At 34.2% G+C, this 22,908-nt stretch overlaps 1 protein-coding gene across 1 annotated transcript in view; it reads right to left on the bottom strand.

Annotated features, from left to right (window-relative positions):
- The window catches only part of LOC125677731 (peptidyl-prolyl cis-trans isomerase-like 4), a 29,228-nt gene that overhangs the window by 5,718 nt on the left and 602 nt on the right, over positions 1–22,908 (bottom strand). The window contains exons 2-11 of the mRNA XM_048915890.2: positions 21,940–22,007; positions 16,443–16,507; positions 14,590–14,707; positions 12,724–12,866; positions 12,012–12,108; positions 10,891–11,007; positions 10,010–10,134; positions 4,840–4,906; positions 3,490–3,595; positions 242–311 (exon numbers count right to left, since the gene is read on the bottom strand). Coding sequence (XP_048771847.2) covers positions 242–311; positions 3,490–3,595; positions 4,840–4,906; positions 10,010–10,134; positions 10,891–11,007; positions 12,012–12,108; positions 12,724–12,866; positions 14,590–14,707; positions 16,443–16,507; positions 21,940–22,007 — 976 coding nt within the window. The remainder of the gene's footprint in view (positions 1–241; positions 312–3,489; positions 3,596–4,839; positions 4,907–10,009; positions 10,135–10,890; positions 11,008–12,011; positions 12,109–12,723; positions 12,867–14,589; positions 14,708–16,442; positions 16,508–21,939; positions 22,008–22,908) is intronic.

Genomic DNA, 22,908 nt, shown 5'->3' with positions numbered 1-22,908 from the left:
TGTATTATATGAACAGTATATTATATTAACAGTATATCATTTTAACAGTGTATCATATTAACAGTATATTATATTAACAGTGTATCATTTTAACAGTGTATCATAGTAACAGTATATTATATTAACAGTATATCATTTTAACAGTTTATCATATTAACAGTATATTATATGAACAGTGTATCATATTAACAGTATATTATATGAACAATATATCAGCCCTAAAGCTTTTTCTGAAGGATACTTGTCCTGTCGAATGGAGCGGTCCCTGATGACATATTTTTCCTTTACCTCATCTTTCTTCTCATCTTTGCCTATACACCACAGAAACAATGGAATTTGTTAATACAGAATCTGCACTGAAATATACCCATTAAAGAATTTAAAAAAAGCAAGTTACAGCTACATTATCTAATCCTGCATCATCTGCTTCAAATTTTTAATCTGACAACCTGTTTACTCCCACACAGAATTCACCCTCCCTTTGGATGTGCACGGATCCTGGTTAGAACAGGTCCTCAGTACACCTTGCTTATCGGAATAGGTGACTAAATGGAGTGGTCCTTCAGATGACACAGTAAAAAGCGAAGCCCCGTGTCACAGCAGGTGTGGCACAATAAAGATCTTTCCCTGCTCAAAGGCTGTAAGCGCCGAGCATAGGCCTAAATTTTACAGCCCCTCACAAGCAATGGTGACATCTCCATAGGAGTGAAAAATTCTTGAGAGGGACGTTAAACAATATACAGCCAACCAGGATGTCCAGTTACACAGGTTTTGCCTGTTCAATTAATCAGGTTACACGGTAGTATAGATCATGTCCAGTTATCTGGGTAGTACAGATGTTTGTTTTACATCCCTTCGAAAAATTTTCACTCATTGAAATGTCACCAGCTGTAGGTGAAGTACTTAGATCTGTGTTAACACTCAGGGCCCGGTTTTTCGAAAGCTGATTAACTTTAACACAGTGTTAACTCGGTGTTAACTTCTGTGTTAAAGTTAACCATGTGATTAACTGTTTTTCAAAATGCGAGTTTGCGTTAACACTGTGTTAACGTTGTGTTAACTTTAATCCACCTCCAGTACCTGTGTTAAGTCTTAACACAGTGGTTAAAAATGGCCGCCTACTTCATTTTCTGTCCGCCTCAGACCAAAAATCATGAAAATTTCAAAGGCTTAGACATTCTGAGGTGTGTATTGATGCTGAACTATGACGGTGTGTTGTTTATGTTGTCATAAATTGATATATTCGTCAAATCTCATGAAATTTACCTAAGGGGAACAGCTAATGGAAAAAACTAGTACAGTTGGATGATGGTGTTACACTTTTCTGTCAGTGGCAATATCTTGCACGCATCTATAGATACTTTTGGCAGAAACTTTCAATAAGGGGGGGGGGGGGGGGTGTCAATAAAACTCGTATTATATTCACTTATATGAAATCCTGCAACAGGACCCATGCTTAAGATATAATTTTACCTAATTTTGGCTTCCAAATGTCAAAGTGTATGCAGACCCTTAGTTCATGATGATAATCTCCATTGAAACACCAACTTTAAAAACACTATCGTCTGCACTGGCCTTGACCTTTTGAAAATCCCTTGTATCATTTACAACTGATTCAAATGAAGATTTGCATGCATGAAACGTACATACATGTATTTTCTTTTTGAAGGCTATCTAATATGAACAGTATTCAATTTAGGCTAATACAGAATAGTTGTTAACACAAACTTAGGAAGAGTTTTTCATTGTTGATATTCCAGATTAATCTCCCTTAGTAGAAATGGAGTGGTGGATCAAGTGTTATGTTTAAAATAAAAAGAATATTAAAATAAATAAATGCATAAAAAGTACATAGATATAAAATGCTATAGATATGTATGTGAGCAGACTATCATAAGGTAAATTTATTTATCATTTTCTTCATGAATATCTTTAACTGTTTTGGGGAAAATAAGACTTTTAAAGAGTATAAAAAAAAAAAAAAGTTAGATATTCTTAGAAATTTAGAATTTTTTATAGGCTAGCATCGTCATTAAACCCCTCCCATAAATTTTGTCCAATTATGAATCAAACAATATAGAAAACCATGTTTTATTTCCTAGTCCAAAACATGTAGCACCTTACCCCCTTATTTCTGACAACATACGTTTGCTGTTATTTTTACATGCAAAGTCTGACACCCCCCTTCCCCGCTTCTTCATATCATAGCACCAGTGATTGGTAGTTGAAATGTAAGCTTGAACTGAACCCGTATATTTTACTGATAAAGGATGAAACCGACCCCCTCCCCCATCACGCAACTTAGGATTTTAGGTTCGGCTCGTACAGAACAACTCATTTTAGGAGGGGGGGGGTGTATAAATTATTTTGTTTTGGCTTGTCAAGTATTTTCAGACAATTGTGAAGTCAACTTGTTCGACTCCCTATAAACCCCCACTTTGATAAACTATGCAATGAGCCTGCTTTCTACAACATAAGCACCGTTTTTCTCAACTAGGCTTCTAAAGGCCTAGTATATATCATTATATCCAATACCTCTATGATTATTCAAATTGAATAGACTAATAAATGCATTTATACAAGTATAAGTGCATGGCTCACAGTCACTGTCATGTATTTTGAAACAAAACAATACATGAACATTTCATCAGCTATCTCCCACAAACAAGACTTTTATTTACTCCTGCATTCTTATTGTTTACATAGGAAGTACATGTGCATTATGGGTAATCAAATGATTAGCAAGTGGTTAACTCGGTTAACACAGTGTTAACTAATCAATGTGTTAAATTGCTTTCGAAAAACAGAATTTAACCATTGTGTTAGCTAATCACTTGGTTAGGAGTTAACACTGCGTTAAACTTAACCACTGTGTTAAAGTTAACCAGCTTTCGAAAAACCAGGCCCAGGACTGTAGCAGTGAAGGCTCTTTAACATGCCAATGCCTGCTGCAACACAGGACCTCTATTTTTAAAATACATTTCGAGTTGGGCTGATTTTACTGTAGTGCAGAGTGTGTTCAGTTAGATTAGTTCAAATCATGTCCACTTAAACTGTTTCTTTATCCGAAATTTTAATTTTGTCTTTTATTGTAAAAGCTACCAAACTTCACAATTCATCGCCAAAGTCTGCTACGCGATATGATGATGAAACATTAATGACCTATTGTAACATAGTTAACCTTGACATAGGAACAACAAATTGACAACTTCATTTTACATAAAATGTCACAAAATATAGAGCTTCATATGCAGTCCAAAACTTGAAGTCACATCTGGCCTTGACCTTTGTTGAGCTATATTTCTCCTATTGACCTACTAAGAAGCCTCCATCTTGTATAAAATGTACAATATAAGTAGTGAATGAGCATTGCGTGAAACGAGTTAGAAAGACTTGCTAAAATCATTGACAAGAATATAACTGAAAATTTACTGACTTGCCACGTTTTGTACCGTTAACAAGCGTTAAAGGATTGATGCTGCTACAAACCTTTCCATTTGACCTTGGCTACAGACTGGCTGAAATCTACGTGTATCCTCCGATCATCAATCAAAACATTATCCATCTTAAAATATGCACTCTCACAATCCTCTGTCTGAAAAAAAAGAGATTTCACAGTACAGTATACACAAGTCAATATAGATTTATAATTACTGTATAACAAGTCAATATAGATTTAACACAAGTCAATATAGATATTGTATAACAAGTCAATATAGATATATAATTACTGTATAACAAGTCAATATAGACTTATAAGTACTCTATACACAAGTCAATATAGAGTTAACACAAGTCAATATAGATACTGTATAACAAGTCAATATAGATATATAATTACTGTATAACAAGTCAATATAGATATATAATTACTGTATAACAAGTCAATATAGATATATAATTACTGTATAACAAGTCAATACAGATACTGTATAACAAGTCAATATAGATATATAATTACTGTATAACAAGTCAATATAGATATATAATTACTGTATAACAAGTCAATACAGATACTGTATAACAAGTCAATATAGATATATAATTACTGTATAACAAGTCAATATAGATATATAATTACTGTATAAGAAGTCAATATAGATATATAATTACTGTATAACAAGTCAATATAGATATATAATTACTGTATAACAAGTCAATATAGATTTAACACAAGTCAATATAGATATTGTATAACAAGTCAACATAGATATATAATTACTGTATAACAAGTCAATATAGATATATAATTACTGTATAACAAGTCAATATAGATATATAATTACTGTATAACAAGTCAATATAGATTTAACACAAGTCAATATAGATATTGTATAACAAGTCAATATAGATATATAATTACTGTATAACAAGTCAATATAGATATATAATTACTGTATAACAAGTCAATATAGATATATAATTACTGTATAACAAGTCAATATAGATTTAACACAAGTCAATATAGATATTGTATAACAAGTCAATATAGATATATAATTAATGTATAACAAGTCAATATAGATATATAATTACTGTATAACAAGTCAATATAGACTTTTAAGTACTCTATACACCCATCAAACCTATGCAGTAAACCCTAGCATCTAAAATATAATTCTTGTTAATTTTCAAAACAGAACACATATTTGAACTTCTCATTACATTTTTAAGAAACGTGTGGGCAGATTTATTTTTGACATTGTGGGTAATATGCCAGTTCTTACCTTTTACGTGTGGGCAGATTTATTTTTGACATTGTGGGTAATATGCCAGTTCTTACCTTTTACGTGTGGGCAGATTTATTTTTGACATCGTGGGTAATATGCCAGTTCTTACCTTTTCAAATTCAATAAATGCATACTGTAAAGACTCTTTTGATTTCTGATCTCTGATCACTTCGCAGCTGAAAGTACATTGACACCATTTTCATTCAGGAAGTTTGACTGAATGAGTCCAATATGAATCATCAGACAAATCAAGAAAAATAAATAAGGGTACAACTACTGTAATGTCATACAGCGAAAAATTAATTGTTGGGTCGATCGTGTGTGGGTATATTGCTTCACGGGCTGAATTCACATATGCTGGTGCAGAATTTTAGTGAACATCCTAGAATAAACATTTCTATGCCCAGTAATTGGAGATTTAGGGGCATATAGTTTTTTTGTTTGTCTGTAGAAACTTTAACCTTTAGGCCAATTCAACTTTATTGATAGATTATCATCTCCATCCGGCCCTCAAAATTTGGCCAGCCTGAATTTTTTTAATTTGCGAAATTTGCAATTTCTGGAATATTTTCACGTCCGACTCCGGTATTTACACTTGTTTACATTTCCGGTATAGCAACATGAAGAAAATAGATATGGTTTTCTTAATTTCTCACATTCTTACGGGCGTAAATGAAAGGAAGGGATTGATGTTCTTCATATCTTCAAGAAGTTTGCTACCTTTCTGTGTTTGAAATTAAAGCTTAACTGGAATTGCTCTGTGAAATAAGCATAGATTGATATCTATCTGGCACTGACAAAAATTAATTTTAATATTTTTCTCAGAAAATAGAAATTAAACAAGAGGCCCATGGGATCTTCTGATACATTGTGGAACAGGCAAAAATTCTCACTAACCAAGATTCATCAATTAACAAAGTTTGATGATGTTAAGTCAAATAGTACCTGAAAATTTAAATGTAACTGTCCAAAAGTAGGTCATGGTGACCTACTTTTGGTTGACACACTGGAGACTCAAGATGCATCAACTGACAAGTCAAATAGTATTCAAATATAGCCGTCAAATTCCAAAAGAAGGCTACAGTGACCTATGTTTTGGTCGACACACTCCAAAGACTCAACATGCATCAACTGACAAAGTTTGATAATTGTAAGTCAAATAGTATCTGAAATATTAAAATATAGCTGTCAAATTCTAAAAGTATGTCACGGTGACCTACTTTTTGGTCAACAAACTATGAAGACTCAAGATGTATCAACTGACAAAGTTTGATGATCCTAGCTTTCAGTGTCCAAAATATGCATCTAAAATTGAAAATGTGAAATTTGAATGTCTGCAAAATTCAAAAAGTAGGTCACTGTGACCTACTTTTAAAAAAATATGTTTCGAGGCCTCTAGACGCATCAACTTACAAGGTTTGATGATTCTAAACCTCTCGGTATCTGAAATAACAACCTAAAATGTATTCATAAATGATTAGCCATAAAATTCAGAAAGTAGGTCATGGTGACATACTTTTCACATGAGGCAGTTCAAGGTTCCATGATCCATCAACTGACAACTTTTGATGATCATAAGCTCAAAAGTGTCCAAGATATGCATCAAAATCCATTTAATAATAATTACCTGCGAAATTCAAAAAGTAGGTCACCATGACCTACTTTTGAGACAACGTGATATTAGGTCCTAAGATGCATCAACTGACAAAATTGCTGATCCTAGTCCTTATACTAAGCAAAATATCAAAGTTTTAACAAAACAAAATTTAAGGTCAACTTTGAAGTGACCTTGAGACCACACCCTTTGCCTCAGGATGATGCCTTGAACAAATTTTTATCTACAACCTATCCTCATCCTTATGCATAAGTTTGGTGATGTTTTGCCCAGTGGTTCTTGAAAAGAAGATTTTTTAGCAATCACTACTTTTGTTTGCATTTTCATAATTATCTCCTCTTGTTAAAGGGTCACAACCCTAGTTTTAGTACAAATGAAAGCCCTTGGGCCAAGGATACCCTGTCACAAATTTGACAAAAATTGGCCATGGGGTTCTTGAGATATAGCCCTTTTTCCAAAAAGTTGACGCACACCGCACACCAGACATATGGCCATATGATTAGCTCTTTGAGCCTTTGGCTCAGAAGAGCTAAAAACTAAAATCCCCCCCCCTACTTTTTGCTGACCCTGGATGATTATCTACTAATTAAGTTGAATTGGCCTTATGGATGGTGATAAGGCTTTCATATTTGACATACATGTACCTGTATTCCCTTTGACAAGACCTTTCTTTATGTAGCTTTTTTTTTTACCATATGACCTTGGGGTTTAGCCTACTTTTGAAAAACTTTAACCTTGGTCATTAATTTCTGAATGGTTCTAGAGATTTCATATGTTACATGTGTATCCCTTGTGACAAAACTTTTCTTTTGGTACCAAAGTTTATGACCTCGTGACCTTGGGGTTTGGCCTACTTTTGAAAACTTAATCTTTGGAAATAACTTCTGAATAGTTAGTGATAACCTGTGCAACCAGCTGGTCTTCAGATTGTTGATATATCATGAATTATTTCCTTTGTCCCCTGCATTCTGTTGTAAAGAGAATCCATTGATTTCATATTCTATGCCAACTTCAGATAATATTTACAAAGGATATTCACATTCAATATTCAGTCAATATTCAGTCAAAATTCACATGACGTGCAAATCATTTCTCCCCTTAACAAGGTTACAGTCCTATTAATATGCAATATCCGGTATATCAGCTCTTCTGTGATGGAGGTACATTCAGTGTTATATTGGTATTGAATGCTTGGGTGGGTACAGGATGTATATGTGTACTACAGACTAGTTTTGTATGATGACGATAAAAGTAACAAGAGGCCCAAGGGCCTAGAATCGCTCTTCTGATAAATTGTACAACCCCACCATTTCTATTCTTAGCCTCTTAGTATTCTAAATCTTTAGTTAAATCCTAAGAATTCAAAAAAGGTCAATGTGACCTACTTTTTGATTTACACATTTTGAGAACCCAAGAAATATCAACTGACAAAGTTTGATGATCTTAAGCCAATTAGTATCTGAATATTGAAATATAGCTGTCAAATTCCAATCGTAGGTCATGGTGACCTACTTTTTGGTCAGCGAACTCCCAACATGCAAGACCCATCAACTGACAAAGTTTGATGACTGTAGGTCAAATAGTATCTGAAATATATAAATATAGCTGTCAAATTCCAAAAGTAGGTCAAGGTGACCTACTTTTTCGTCAACACCCTTCAAACATGCAAGACCCAACAACTGACAAAGTTTGATGACTGTAGGTCAAATAGTATCTGAAATATATAAATATAGCCGTCAAATTCCAAAAGTAGGTCAAGGTGACCTACTTTTTGGTCGACACACTCCATAGACTCAAGATGCATCAACTGTCAAAGTTTGATGATTGTAGGTCAATTAGTGACTGAAATATATAAATATAACTGTCAAATGCCAAAACTAGGTCACAGTGACCTACTTTTTGGTCGATACACTCCGAAGACTCAAGATGCATCAACTGACAAAGTTTGATGATTGTAGGTCAAATAGTGTCTGAAATATAGTAATTTAGCTGTCAAATACCAAAAGTAGGTCACGGTGACACAAACCGAAGACTGAAGACTCATCAACTGACAAAGTTTGATGATCCTAGGTTTTACAGTGCCCAAAATATGCATCTAAAATTGAAAATGTGTAATTTTAATATCTGCAAAATTCAAAAAGTAGGTCACTGTGACCTACTTTTTTTATAAATATGTTTCAAGGCCTCAAGATGCATCAACTTACAAGATTTGATGATTCTAAACCTCTCGGTATTTGAAATAACAACTTAAAATATATCTATAAATGATAAGCCATAAAATTGAGAAAGTAGGTCACGGTGACCTATTTTTCAGTTGACGCATTTCAAGGTCCCATGATCCACCAACTGACAAGTTTTGATGATCATAGGCTTCAAAGTGTCTAAGATATGCATCAAAATTAATTTTAAAATAAATACCTGTAAAATTCAAAAAGTAGGTCACCGTGACCTACTTTTGAGACAACTTGACACAAAGTCCTAAGATGCATCAACTGTCAAAATTTGATGATCCTAGTCCTTATAATGACTAAAATATCTAAGATTTAAGGAATTTAAAAAATTTATAAAGTTAGGTCAACTTTGAAGTGACCTTGAGACCACGCCCTTTGCCCCAGGGTAATACCTTGAACAATTTTTAATCTACAACATATCCTCATCCTTATGTGTAAGTTTGGTGATAATCTGCCCTGTGGTTCTTGAGAAGAAGATTTTTTAGCAACCACTACTTTTGTTTGTATTTTCCAGATTATCTCCCCTTGTTAAAGGGTCACATCCTTTTATTTAGTATGTATGAAAGCCCTTGGGCCAATGATACCCTGTAACAAATTTGAAAAAAATTGGCCAAGGGGTTCTTGAGTTATAGCCCTTTTTCTAAAAAGTTTACGCACACCGCACAAATGGCCATAGCATTAGCTCTTTGAGCCTTCGGCTCAGAAGAGCTAAAAAGTGTGGATTTTGTTTATCATTATATCAGTCAGTGGTATATATTAAATTGACCGTATAAAGAAGAAATTGTTTTAAGTACACTATCCAACTATATAAGCATTTAATATTTACTTCCTCTTCAACATGTTCAAACATCTAAGAAAGATAGTGAATTTTGATTTTTGTTTAAGCTACTTTTTTCTTAGATATTCGTAAATTGACTAAATCTGTGTTTCCCTGCAGTTCGGTTGATTGCGTAAGAGCTATTTATATTCCTTTAATCAGTATGTGAACGCATTCGTACCCACTGCAAGTGTACAAAACTCTTTTTCATCCCATAATACGCAAGAGTTCAAGAAAGGGAAACAACTACTGGTCAACTCAAAAACTGTGCATTCATTTAAGAAATAAATTTCAGTTTTGAAAATGCATGAAGGTATGAATTGCAATGCTTCTCAAGCGCTCCATGAAAAGTATGCCGGCATGCAGCGATGCAGTTTATACCCTCAAGTATTTTCAAAAATGAAATTTATTTTTTATATTTACATTCTACTTTCATTTCTGTCAGAATTTCCAATTGTCAATTCAAAGCAGATGTACTACATTTATCAAGATTCATACGCACACACTGTTCACACGAAGAAATGTATCTCATTATAATTTGTACAGATATCAAAGGCAAAAATATAGGGAATGTAATTACAAAATAATATTTAATAGCATGTTTACTTTGGGGTACCTTTTGATTGGACCAAATCTGGAGAATATAATTTCCAGGTCCTCGTCCGTTGTTACAGGATTCAGTTTACAGACAAAGAGAACATGGTCCTCTGGTTTCACTTCAGCGTCTGGGAGATCACCCACCTGGTCAACAAAACAAACGCCACTTCATGTAGTCTTCAAACCAGAGCATAGTGTGCAACACATTATTCAGTATAAACTATATACAAAACTAAACAGATCTGTTATACTTAAAATAATGGCCATCTAACAGTAATGCAGGTACATCATTCATAAGAAACCACAAATACAAGTTTGGTTTATGTCAAGATATTCCAGGTGACTCCACCAAAATGTTGAATGTTGCAGGTCATTCGGCCTTTCTAATAAGAAAAACAACTCTTACAATGATGAATTATTAAACAGGGGACAGAACACCAGGTTTGATGTCACCATCTCTTACACTAAACTCTCACCATCTCCAGGATCTAGACATAACTGTGGAACAGAATACAGAATAAACTCTCACCATTTCTAAGATCCAGACATAACTGTGGAACAGAATACAGAATAAAATCTCACCATCTCCAGGATCTAGACATAACTGTGGAACAGAATACAGAATAAACTCTCACCATCTCCAGGATCTAGACATAACTGTGGAACAGAATACAGAATAAACTCTCACCATCTCCAGGATCTAGACATAACTGTGGAACAGAATACAGAATAAACTCTCACCATCTCCAGGATCTAGACATAACTGTGGAACAGAATACAGAATAAACTCTCACCATCTCCAGGATCCAGACATAACTGTGGAACAGAATACAGAATAAACTCTCACCATCTCCAGGATCTAGACATAACTGTGGAACAGAATACAGAATAAACTCTCACCATTTCTAGGATCTGGGCATTTGCTTTGGCCTCTTTCTCCTCTAACAACTCCTTTACTTCTTCATCTGTCATTCCTTTAAAATCGTCCACCTCCTCATCTGCTCCGATTCTTACAGTCTGTTGATGAAAATGTACGTACATGTACAGGTATATAGACAACAGGACTACATTCTGTCTAGAGAACTGTATTTCAAAATAAATTTGAGAGATTTCCCTGATGCAAAAATAAGGTTTTAGTGAACAGTTTTGTATACATATATGTTTATGTTGACCTAATTGAGCAGTTGTGAAAATAATGTCTTACTCATTGACAAGGCGAGATCGCAGAAATATAGTCTTGTAGGAAATATACGAGACTGACAGTTCTCATGTTACATATTCTATATCTATTGTGAAAACAAAGCACAGGTGTCCTCTAGGATGTATCAACATTGACACATTGTACATTAACACACACACAAATTGTATATGAGGGCTGGGGCAGCGTAGGTTTCATCTGTACAGAAACATACATCTATCTAAATACAGCTGTATTAATATAATATGTAGTATCATGATATCTAATCTCTTAAGTTCAGCTGAACTATTTTGAAAATAGTCTGATTACCCCCACCCCCCTCTTCTTACACTCATCAGGCCTGAGAAGTGTAAGGAAAAGGGGGGGGGGGGTATCAGATTGTTTGAAGACCTACATAAGGGACTTAATTTTTGCTGTCTAAATAGGGTAGACCACTCCGATCTCCATATTCAAGCCTTAAAATCTTAGAGGCTGAAAATTCTAGAATTTAAAACCAAATAAGCAGATTCCAGATCAACATGTCTGTAAATTTAACATCAATAGTTGACATTGATTTTTATTGATACGCATATCATCCATATTTAAATGCATCGTCCCAGTCCTATTTTTAAGGAGCTCTTGTTGACTTGGTATTGTTAGATTACTGAAGACTTATATCCAGCTGTTCCTTGGTATTGTTAGATTACTGAAGACTTACATCCAGCTGTTCCTTGGTATTGTTAGATTACTGAAGACTTACATCCAGCTGTTCCTTGGTATTGTTAGATTACTGAAGACTTACATCCAGCTGTTCCTTGGTATTGTTAGATTACTGAAGACTTACATCCAGCTGTTCCTTGGTAGGTTCCGGAGACTTGTCAGGAACTTCCAGTCCATCCGGATCATCGTACGGATCATCTAATATAATCGTGTGGTATATCCTGTTTATATTAATCATGTGATATAGTTTGATTTCAGTCCAAAACAACCACATCAAAATATTCAATCATTCAAAAAGACAAACATTTGTATAAAAAACATACCCCCCCCCCACCCCAATATGAGATGTAATCAAAATGGTACCATGTTTTTCTCAGTGAAAAGCCAAACAATAAAGAAATAATTCAGAAATAAATTTCAGTTTTGAAAATACATGAGGGCATGAAGTAAGGCGCTTTTTGCCAGCATAATTCATGACGCCCATTAGCACTTCATGACAAGCATGCTGGTGTAAAGCATCGCTGTTCATACCCTCATGTACATTGTATTTTCTAAAATGAAATTTATTTTTGATATTTAAATTTCACTTTCATTTCTTTTGGAATAGTCCCAGCCATTAAATCTTCATAATATATATATTTATCAAGATTCATATGCACATTGTTCACATTCATGAGAAAATGGCTATCATTTCAACTGGTAAAGATATGGAAGCCAAAAACATTGGAAATATGAATATATCCGGATGAATGAAGAAACAGAATTGCTGAAAGACAGTTTGTTGTGAAATTTGTAACCCTTTTCATTTCAGTGAAATACGATTTTCATTATATTACCTGATATCTTTGAAAGGTCTGTTTTCTTCATCGCAGTACGCCTCGTTAATTTTCATCAGGACGTCCATTCCCTCCGCTATCTCCCCAAACACGGTGTGCTTACCATCCAGGTAGTCCAGATTGTCTGCCAGAGTTATGAAGAACTGAAACAAAATTCCTTACATTAACACAAATAAATCTAGTGCTGAATCAGCACTACTGAAGAATGTCATTCATCACCCTCCACTCCATCCTAACAGTAACTGCTGATCAAAAATCCCCTCCCACCCCCTCCTAACAGTAACTGCTGATCAAAAATCCCCTCCCACTCCCTCCTAACAGTAACTGCTGATCAAAAATCCCCTCCCACTCCATCCAAACAATAACTGCTGATCAAAAATCCCCTCCCACTCCATCCAAACAGTAACTGCTGATCAAAAATCCCCTTCCACCCCCTCCTAACAGTAACTGCTGATCAAAAATCCCCTCCCACTCCATCCAAACAGTAACTGCTGATCAAAAATCCCCTCCCACTCCCTCCTAACAGTAACTGCTGATCAAAAATCCCCTCCCACTCCCTCTTAACAGTAACTGCTGATAAAAAATTCCCTCCCACCCCCTCCTAACTGCTGATAAAAAATTCCCTCCCACCCCCTCCTAACTGCTAGTCAAAAATTCCCTCCCACTCCCTCCTAACTGCTAGTCAAAAATCCCCTCCCACTCCCTCCTAACCGCTGATAAAAAATTCCCTCCCACCTCCTCCTAACTGCTAGTCAAAAATTCCCTCCCACTCCCTCCTAACTGCTAGTCAAAAATTCCCTCCCACTCCCTCCTAACTGCTAGTCAAAAATTCCCCCCCCCCCCCACTCCTTCCTAACTACTGATAAAAAATTACCTCCCTCTCCCTCCTAACTGCTAGTCAAAAATTCCCTCCCACTCCCTCCTAACTACTAGTCAAAAATTCCCCCCCCCCCCACTCCTTCCTAACTGCTAGTCAAAAATTCCCTCCCACTCCCTCCTAACTGCTAGTCAAAAATGCCCTCCCACTTCCTCTTAACTGCTAGTCAAAAATTCCCTCCCACTCCCTCTTAACTGCTAGTCAAAAATCCCCCCACTCCCTCCTATAACTGCTAGTCAAAAATTCCCTCCCACTCCATCCTAACTACTAGTCAAAAATTCAACTACTTACAATACGCATAATCTTTTACATGAAAATAATAGATCACATAGAATCATGTGTAGTATATTATAATCTACACGAAAATAATTGATTGCATGGAACATACGCCAATTACAGTATACTGTATTGAATGTACATATATATGACTTACTTTTTGGATAGTATTTTACATATTCACTTAGAAACTATTGTGGGTTTATATTTTTATGCAGTCTGGGATGGGAACTGCACCGCATAGTTCAATTGCAACGTTCTGCATGTTATTGTGTCATAAAACGCAACAGTCAGTGTTTCGGTTTTGAGGGATTTTAGACTAGGCTATTTGTACATAAACAATGGTAGCATGAGGCAGAAATTACCCTCAATCTTCGCTGTTTTTATACCGCCATCAAACAAACAACTTTATATTACTTTATTTTGTATACCTTCATTTAAAGATACAAACTTTATGTCCTGAATAACTTTCCACGGAAAACATTACCTTGTGGGTTACCCAAGATCCCAGTGAAATGATTTATCTGAATAACTTTCCACAGAAAACATTACCTTGTGGGTTACCCAAGATCCCAGTGAAATGATTTATCATTATTTTTATTAACTCACATCCTGGTGAAACGATTTAACTTTTTTTTTTTAATCTCTTGGGTTACACCCCGAGATCCTGGTGAAATAATTTATCATTAATTTCATTAATCCCCGTGGGTTACCTGAGATCCATGCATATTCTGCCCATTGTTTACCATGGATACCAAACCAGCACGGGAATGCTTCATTCGGGGTGCCAGCTCCATCTCAAAAAATTTGGCTTGGTCCCCATATAATTTTCTGAAAGAAAGTGTTGATCCCTTATAGTGGATAGAAAACCTTTCTATGCACAAGTTCACCGTGAGAGTTGTGTATTGAATGCCAGATTATATTTTATACCATTGTGATTCCTTATATCTCATATTCTTGTGTAAAATGTGGACATTTTACTCACAAACTTAAATTTATTTCTTCAGTGTATCTTAGTGATTTGTTATCTAGACTAATAACATTGTGATTTGTTATCTACACTAATAACATTGTGATTTGTTATCTAGACTAATAACACTGTGATTTGTTATCTACACTAATAACACTGTGATTTGTTATCTAGACTAATAACATTGTGATTTGTTATCTACACTAATAACACTGTGATTTGTTATCTAGACTAATAACATTGTGATTTGTTATCTACACTAATAACATTGTGATTTGTTATCTACACTAATAACATTGTGATTTGTTATCTAGACTAATAACATTGTGACTACACTAATAACACTGTGATTTGTTATCTACACTAATAACATTGTGATTTGTTATCTACACTAATAACATTGTGATTTGTTATCTACACTAATAACATTGTGATTTGTTATCTACACTAATAACATTGTGATTTGTTATCTACACTAATAACACTGTGATTTGTTATCTACACTAATAACATTGTGATTTGTTATCTAGACTAATAACATTGTGATTTGTTATCTAGACTAATAACATTGTGATTTGTTATCTACACTAATAACATTGTGATTTGTTATCTACACTAATTACATTGTGATTTGTTATCTAGACTAATAACATTGTGATTTGTTATCTACACTAATAACACTGTGATTTGTTATCTAGACTAATAACATTGTGATTTGTTATCTACACTAATAACATTGTGATTTGTTATCTACACTAATAACATTGTGATTTGTTATCTACACTAATAACATTGTGATTTGTTATCTACACTAATAACACTGTGATTTGTTATCTACACTAATAACATTGTGATTTGTTATCTACACTAATAACACTGTGATTTGTTATCTACACTAATAACATTGTGATTTGTTATCTACACTAATAACACTGTGATTTACAAATTATCTAATCATGTATCAATGCAATTCCTCGTACCATGTATCATTCAGACTGGTACATTCTCATTCATTCCTCTGTATATCATTGTGATTTACAAATTAGGCCAATTCAACTTAATTAGTAGATTATCATCCAGGGTCAGCAAAAAGTATGGGGCAGGTGGGAGGATTTTATTTTTAAATTTTTATTTGCTGAGAAAAATATTAAAGACAAACGAGTTTTTTTTCCCAACAGATCCGCATCATTTAATGGCAGATGGATATCAATCTATGCTATTTTCATACACTAATTCCAGGTTAAATGTGAGAAATTAAGAAAACCATATAAATCTATTTTCTTCACGTGACTTTTCACGTTCCTATACCTGAAACATAAACAAGAAGTGTAAATACCGGAGTCGGACATGAAAATATTCCGGAAATCGCAAGTTTCGCAAAATAAAAAAATTCGGGGCGGGCAATTTTTGAGGGGCGGGCGGGGATGATAATCTATCAATTAAGTTGAATTGGCCTTATCTAATCATGTATCAATGCAATTCATTGTGCCGTGTATCATTCAGACTGGTACATTCTCATTCATTATACTCTATAGCATCGTGATTTATGATAGCATGCATCATTGCCATTCATGACCATTCAGTGGAAGCACCCACCCATAGATGGACTCTCCACCCCGTCCAGTTCCTGTTCGGTCCCCCGTCTGAGCCACAAGATTTCTCTGCAATCAATTACAAATAAAAATACTTTACAATAACCATCATTACAACTTCCTGACCTTGTAAGCTTACATGCTAATATCTATTCATTATACAAAGACTGACCTTGTAAGCTTACATGCTAATATCTATTCATTATACAAAGACTGACATTTGGTGAGATATATTCGTGACTATATGGACCTAGTTTGACTATTGGTTGACTGAGGTCATAGGCCCGAGGTCAACCAATACCTGACAAGGTCAATATAGTCACAAGCAGACCAAATCAAAAATCAATAACTGCTTAATCAAATGATCAAGAATTTTAGATCAGTTTTCACAATCTATTTTTTTATTCCATCAATGAATTCTAACACATTATAACAGTATAATTTCAACAGTCAAAACCTAGAAACAGTAATAAATTGTCTTTTAGATTTTTGACTTGATAGTGATTTCATCACGAATGATGACTCGTATTGTTTGGTAAAGCCATTAATGGCATTGACTTCTCAATACATGATTTAAAATGCGCAATTTGATTGGTGAACTAGAAAACTGACACGGTCAGCAAGGGCCACGCCGAGGGTTATTAGAGGAAAGTAACATCTGTATTTGATATAGCAATGTTTGGGGCTGGTATATATGTTAGAATTAATGATATATAAAGATACATTGGAATGCCAATTTGTGAAAAAGGAATCATGAAGCATATTTGTGAGAGACTTATTCAATTTAAATTACTTTTGTTTGACACACACTCATGACATCCACTCAAACACAACAGAGTGCAACAAAATCCCATTGTAATAAGGGATTCAAAGTGGATAACTGGTACAAAATATGGTACATACTATTCGAAAAGGATTATGAATTTGACATATTGATGTCTTGGAAAAGGAAATTCTGACATCGGGGCTCTAAGTGTTTTCAAACATTGTCATTTGATAAAAGTGTTTACAATTTTAAAAATAGAGATTAAAATGTCTTTACATACATAGGTGAGAAAGTTTCCAATATTCCTAGCCAAGACATACCATGTATGTGCAAAAATTTCATAAGCAAATATCAAAATACTCACGCATAAAATGTGGACCTTACCGTCAACAAGCGCAGTGAAACACGCTATTTCGAGATTTTCGCCGACGAAAGCTCGGTGACAGTAATGAATAAGGTACACTCATTTTGTATCTATTTTGTGACTTTTTTTATTAAAAGGAGCAGTTCTCTAATGTGTAGCGTGCAATTACTACATAATTCAATAACTTGAAGCATGAAGTAGTTTCACTTTGCAACCGGATATACGAAATTTTATTTCGTATTCCGATCTTGATTGAAAGTTGTTGACTGGGAATGACGTGTTTTAATTCAATATACATGTAACATCAAGCATTTTTTATATCACATTAAAAAAAAAACAAATATATACACATACACAATGTTGTAGAGTTATTTCTTGTAAATTTTCTATATAACGATACAATGCATATCATAATTCAAATTGAATTATCTCCCTTAGACAGTGGTAAATGAATACGGTCATAATAAGAAAGATGAAGACATTCAAACAGACAGACAAAGTGACATGACTTCAAAATCTATAGGTATCTTCCTCTTATAGTAAATTATTCCTGTACAAAATTTGAAAACTGTGCAATGAAAACTGTTTAAGTTATCGTGTCACAAAGAAAGTGTTCATAATAACAAAGATGATGACATACAGACAGACAGACAAAGTGACATGACCCCAAAATCTATAGGTGTCTTCCTCTTATTGTAAAGTATTTCTGTACAAAATTTGAAAACTGTACAATGAAAACTGTATGAGTTATTGTGTCACAAAAAAAAGTGTTAATAATAAAAAAGATCATGCCGTACAGACAGACAGACAAAGTGAAATGACCCCAAAATCTATAGGCTTCTTCCTCTTATTGTACGTTATTTCTGTACAAATTTTGAAAACTGTACGATAAAAACTGTTTGAGTTATCGGGTCACAAAGAAAGTGTTGACGGACGGACAGTGTGATTACTATAGGGCTTCCCGCATTTCATGCGGGGCCCTAATAAAAATGTCAAAAAATCTGTGGTTGGTCAAGAGGGAAATCCCACATAAACCTCCTAAAGTTAATATTTAGGTGAATTCACTCTGAGGTACACACCAGAGAAATCCCACATAAACCTCCTAAAGTTAATATTTAGGTGAATTCACTCTGAGGTACACACCAGAGAAGATTATCTGGACCAATCCAAATTCCTGATCATTTGATAAATAAATCTATCAAGACATTTCATATGTAGGTCAGATGGGACATTAAAGTGTGGCCCGTGTCAAGAATCACACTCCTCTAGGTATGCCAAAGGTCGTTTCTGTTTTTTGAAAAATAGTAGGCTCACTGGGAGCCATCAAAAAACAAAATCTTTACCACCGTAAAAGGACTGAAATATTGTCGAAACCTTGTTAAACCGAAACAACCAATCAAGAAATTCAATGTGTGATTATATAACAGTCCGTGTCGAGTGATAAATACATATTGTGACACAGTGTGTGATTATATAAGTATATCATGGCAGTCCGTGTCTAGTGATAAATACATATTGTGACACAGTGTGTGATTATATAAGTATATCATGGCAGTCCGTGTCGAGTGATAAATACATATTGTAGGGATTCCCTTAAACAGTTTCAGAGGGGCGCCCCGCCCTGCCACCTTTTGCCGCCGCCCCTCTGCCCTTTCCCAAATTTGAAACAAAAAATTGCTGCCCTTTTGCCATTCAAGACAACACAAAAATTCCCATTTTTGTACCCCAATTACAAACATCTGTTTCTTTTGTGAAGTTCGTTTTAGATCATAATCATGCAGTATTTGACCAGGTAAATTGAACAGATCGTAATTGATCACTTGTGTCTAATCCGATAATTGGAAGCACGTGATAACGGTAAACATCCGTAGAAACTTCTAAGTATGGTATCATTTTCAAAAAAAAGTTTATACTACTTCAATCTCGCGAAATTTGTTCGGTATGATATTGTGACAAGTTTTTCAATTTGAAAAAAAAAAAGATGGTGACCATTTTCTTTTCATCACTATATATATGCATTTACCATTTTGCTTTTACGGTGAACCACTTAGAATCGGTACACGACTGAAGTGAACCTAGCTAGCTAGATGCGCGGATTGGCACGCGCTCTTGTGTACCCCAAGAAGTAAGAAGGGGTTATTACGAGCAGTTTGAGAAAAGCCATTTGAAACCCATGTCATTTCGTGGCACACCATTCCTTCACTGCTTTTATCACAAGAGAGATGTCAGTTTTATTATCAATTTGTGTAGTAATTCCTCGGCGATTTTGCACACAAAAATACTTGGAAATTCATTTTTAAAACACGAACACTAAGTATTCATCTATGGAAATAACATTCTTAATAATATCTAGAAGATTATTAAAATTCTTCTGATACGTCAAAAGTTGTTAGATATAATATCTATAATTAGCGATATGTAAATCAGATAAACAAGAGAGACAACTCAATTTTGCAGAGATCGTGTGACAAGACTATTTTACCGTATCAAAATAAAATTTTAATAAATATGGGTAAAATATAATATAACCCATATCAATTAACCATGATTCCAGTGTCAACTGACTCTGTGCAATATTTCAAAACAAGGAACAGAAATTCCTGAAACATCGTGCAGCTTCAATTAAACTTTCAAATGACGTCTTTCAGTGTTGATCTTCCGAACGAAAATTTTAAGTGATGGGGAATTGCATGTACTCGATCAACAGTTAACAAAAACAGGAGTTAAAATATTTTCATTTATGAGTAACAAATAACTTAAGGTAAGGTTTGCGACATTTTGACATGTAGCAAACAAAGTCACGTTGCATATCAGTATGTTCAGTAGGAATTTATCTTTTGAAAATTTGACTTTTTAAAAAAAAATCGCCCGTGTTGTTTTTTGACCAGATGGGTTTATTTTTGTAATGTTTTACATTTACGTGATCTTTGTACAAACGGGAATATTAGTGCTATAAAAACTAATCGAGGCAAATTTATGGGGTAAAAAGCTGGTAGAATTTTTAGAAAGAGTATTATTTATAAGATTATACTAGTTGGTAGAAATTTTTTATTTTAAAACGCAAAAAATATTACTTTTTATATCTTTAATAAAATTTAAATTGGTTGCCATGGCAACAAAAATGCATATTGAGCAGCTTTACAAGGTCTACATCAGAAAATTTTTACTTTAAACATAATATTTGGACCATAAACATTTAAAAAACCATATAAAATTACTACCCACCGGGCTTTGTTTCCCTGGTAACAGATTAAAAAGAATTATTTCATTCATTGTTACTTTGTTTTATAATTGTACAATTTTTTGAAGAGTGCATTAAGCATTTTCATGAACAAATACAATTCCAAATCACAAAACCTTGACTTGTGAGGATGTGATGTTTAATACCCCGAACCAAGCGAGGGTTCCCTTCTGCCCCTGTCTGAGGTACTAATTTTCCCTGCCCTTTTGAAGCTGCTGTGGGAATCACTATATTGTGTCACAGTGTGTGATTATATAACAGTCCGTGTCTAGTGATAAATACATATTGTGACACTGTGCATGATTATATAAGTATATCATGGCAGTCCGTGTTGAGTGATAAACACATATTGTGACACTGTGTGTGATTATATAAGTATATCATGGCAGTCCGTGTCTAGTGATAAACACATATTGTGTCACTGTGTGTGATTATATAAGTATATCATGGCAGTCCGTGTCGAGTGATAAATACATATTTTGTCACTGCGTGTGATTATATAACAGTCCGTGTTGAGTGATAAACACATATTGTGACACTGTGTGTGATTATATAAGTATATCATGGCAGTCCGTGTCGAGTGATAAATACATATTTTGTCACTGCGTGTGATTATATAAGTATAGCATGGCAGTCCGTGTCGAGTGATAAACACATATTGTAACACAGTGTGTGATTATATAAGTATATCATGGCAGTCCGTGTCGAGTGATAAATACATATTTTGTCACTGCGTGTGATTATATAACAGTCCGTGTTGAGTGATAAACACATATTGTGACACTGTGTGTGATTATATAAGTATATCATGGCAGTCCGTGTCGAGTGATAAATACATATTTTGTCACTGCGTGTGATTATATAAGTATAGCATGGCAGTCCGTGTCGAGTGATAAACACATATTGTAACACAGTGTGTGATTATATAAGTATATCATGGCAGTCCGTGTCGAGTGATAAATACATATTTTGTCACTGCGTGTGATTATATAACAGTCCGTGTCGAGTGATAAACACATATTGTGTCACAGTGTGTGATTATATAAGTATATCATGATCCGTGACAAATATACATAACTCCATCTGTTTTAAATTTTTGCAATGTTTTTTCTATGCATTTTGAGACTTACCTGTACAGAATAAAAGAGGCAAAAATTGTAGTACTTGATTTTACATAGCTTCAAAAAATTCATACAACCTAGAATAAAGAGAAATAATTAGTTATAATAAAAAGATCTAAAAATATTCACATAAAATAGAATCCTAGAAATATGAAGTCACACAAGGCTTATGGACAACACTGCTCACATGTCACCCTACTCATATAGAGGTGAGACTCGATCCTAAGCTTGGAACGTTAATAGTGGCTCAACAATATAAGCAAACATTAGGACATGCACAAATAAAGATGTATACTTCAAGTCTCGGGTGTTTTGGGGTTTTTTTTTGTATGTTAATATTTTTTAATCATGCTTTGGTATGTGTAAGATTTATTACTACTATCTTCAGATCTCTCCTTTGGCTTGATCTGCATCTGTAATACATGTTCCTATAGATCTAATGCTTACATTTACATTGACCAATGTTTTATTCATAATAAGCCGAACGGTTTACTGCATTTTTTTCATTTTCCAGACAGTTTTATCAATAAATGCTTAAACTGTAAACCACTGAGCTCTGCGAGCATGACATTGAAATCATGCCACTGTGCATTTAATCATTATTTTCAGTAATGCAGATAAATAAACACTTGAATGTAAAACTTTTAATGATCAGGTCAGCTGCCATTTTTTAAAGACTGATATACTACCAGTGATTTTTCTACATTTTTTACAAGGTCCTGTGGCTTTCAAATTGGGGGAAATTGTCAACATTTCAGTCAACATATCGCAAATAAGTTTTAAATTCATATCGAACATTATATTATCTTTATTTTACACATCTAATTTTCTTTAACCTTCTAAAATTTTCAACTATTCTATCCAAATCATCATTCCCATAACTCCTTGATAAGTCTTATGTATAATGTATATAATTCACATCAAATGTCTATTTTTTCAAATATGTTTTCCTTTCATACTTTTATTATTGGGGGAAAT

The sequence above is a fragment of the Ostrea edulis genome, chromosome 3 (genome assembly GCF_947568905.1).
Source record: "Ostrea edulis chromosome 3, xbOstEdul1.1, whole genome shotgun sequence".
NCBI classification, from domain to species: Eukaryota; Metazoa; Mollusca; class Bivalvia; order Ostreida; family Ostreidae; genus Ostrea; species Ostrea edulis.
The sequence above is the reverse complement of the archived record's forward strand: the minus strand, read 5'-3'. Positions and strand labels throughout refer to the sequence as shown.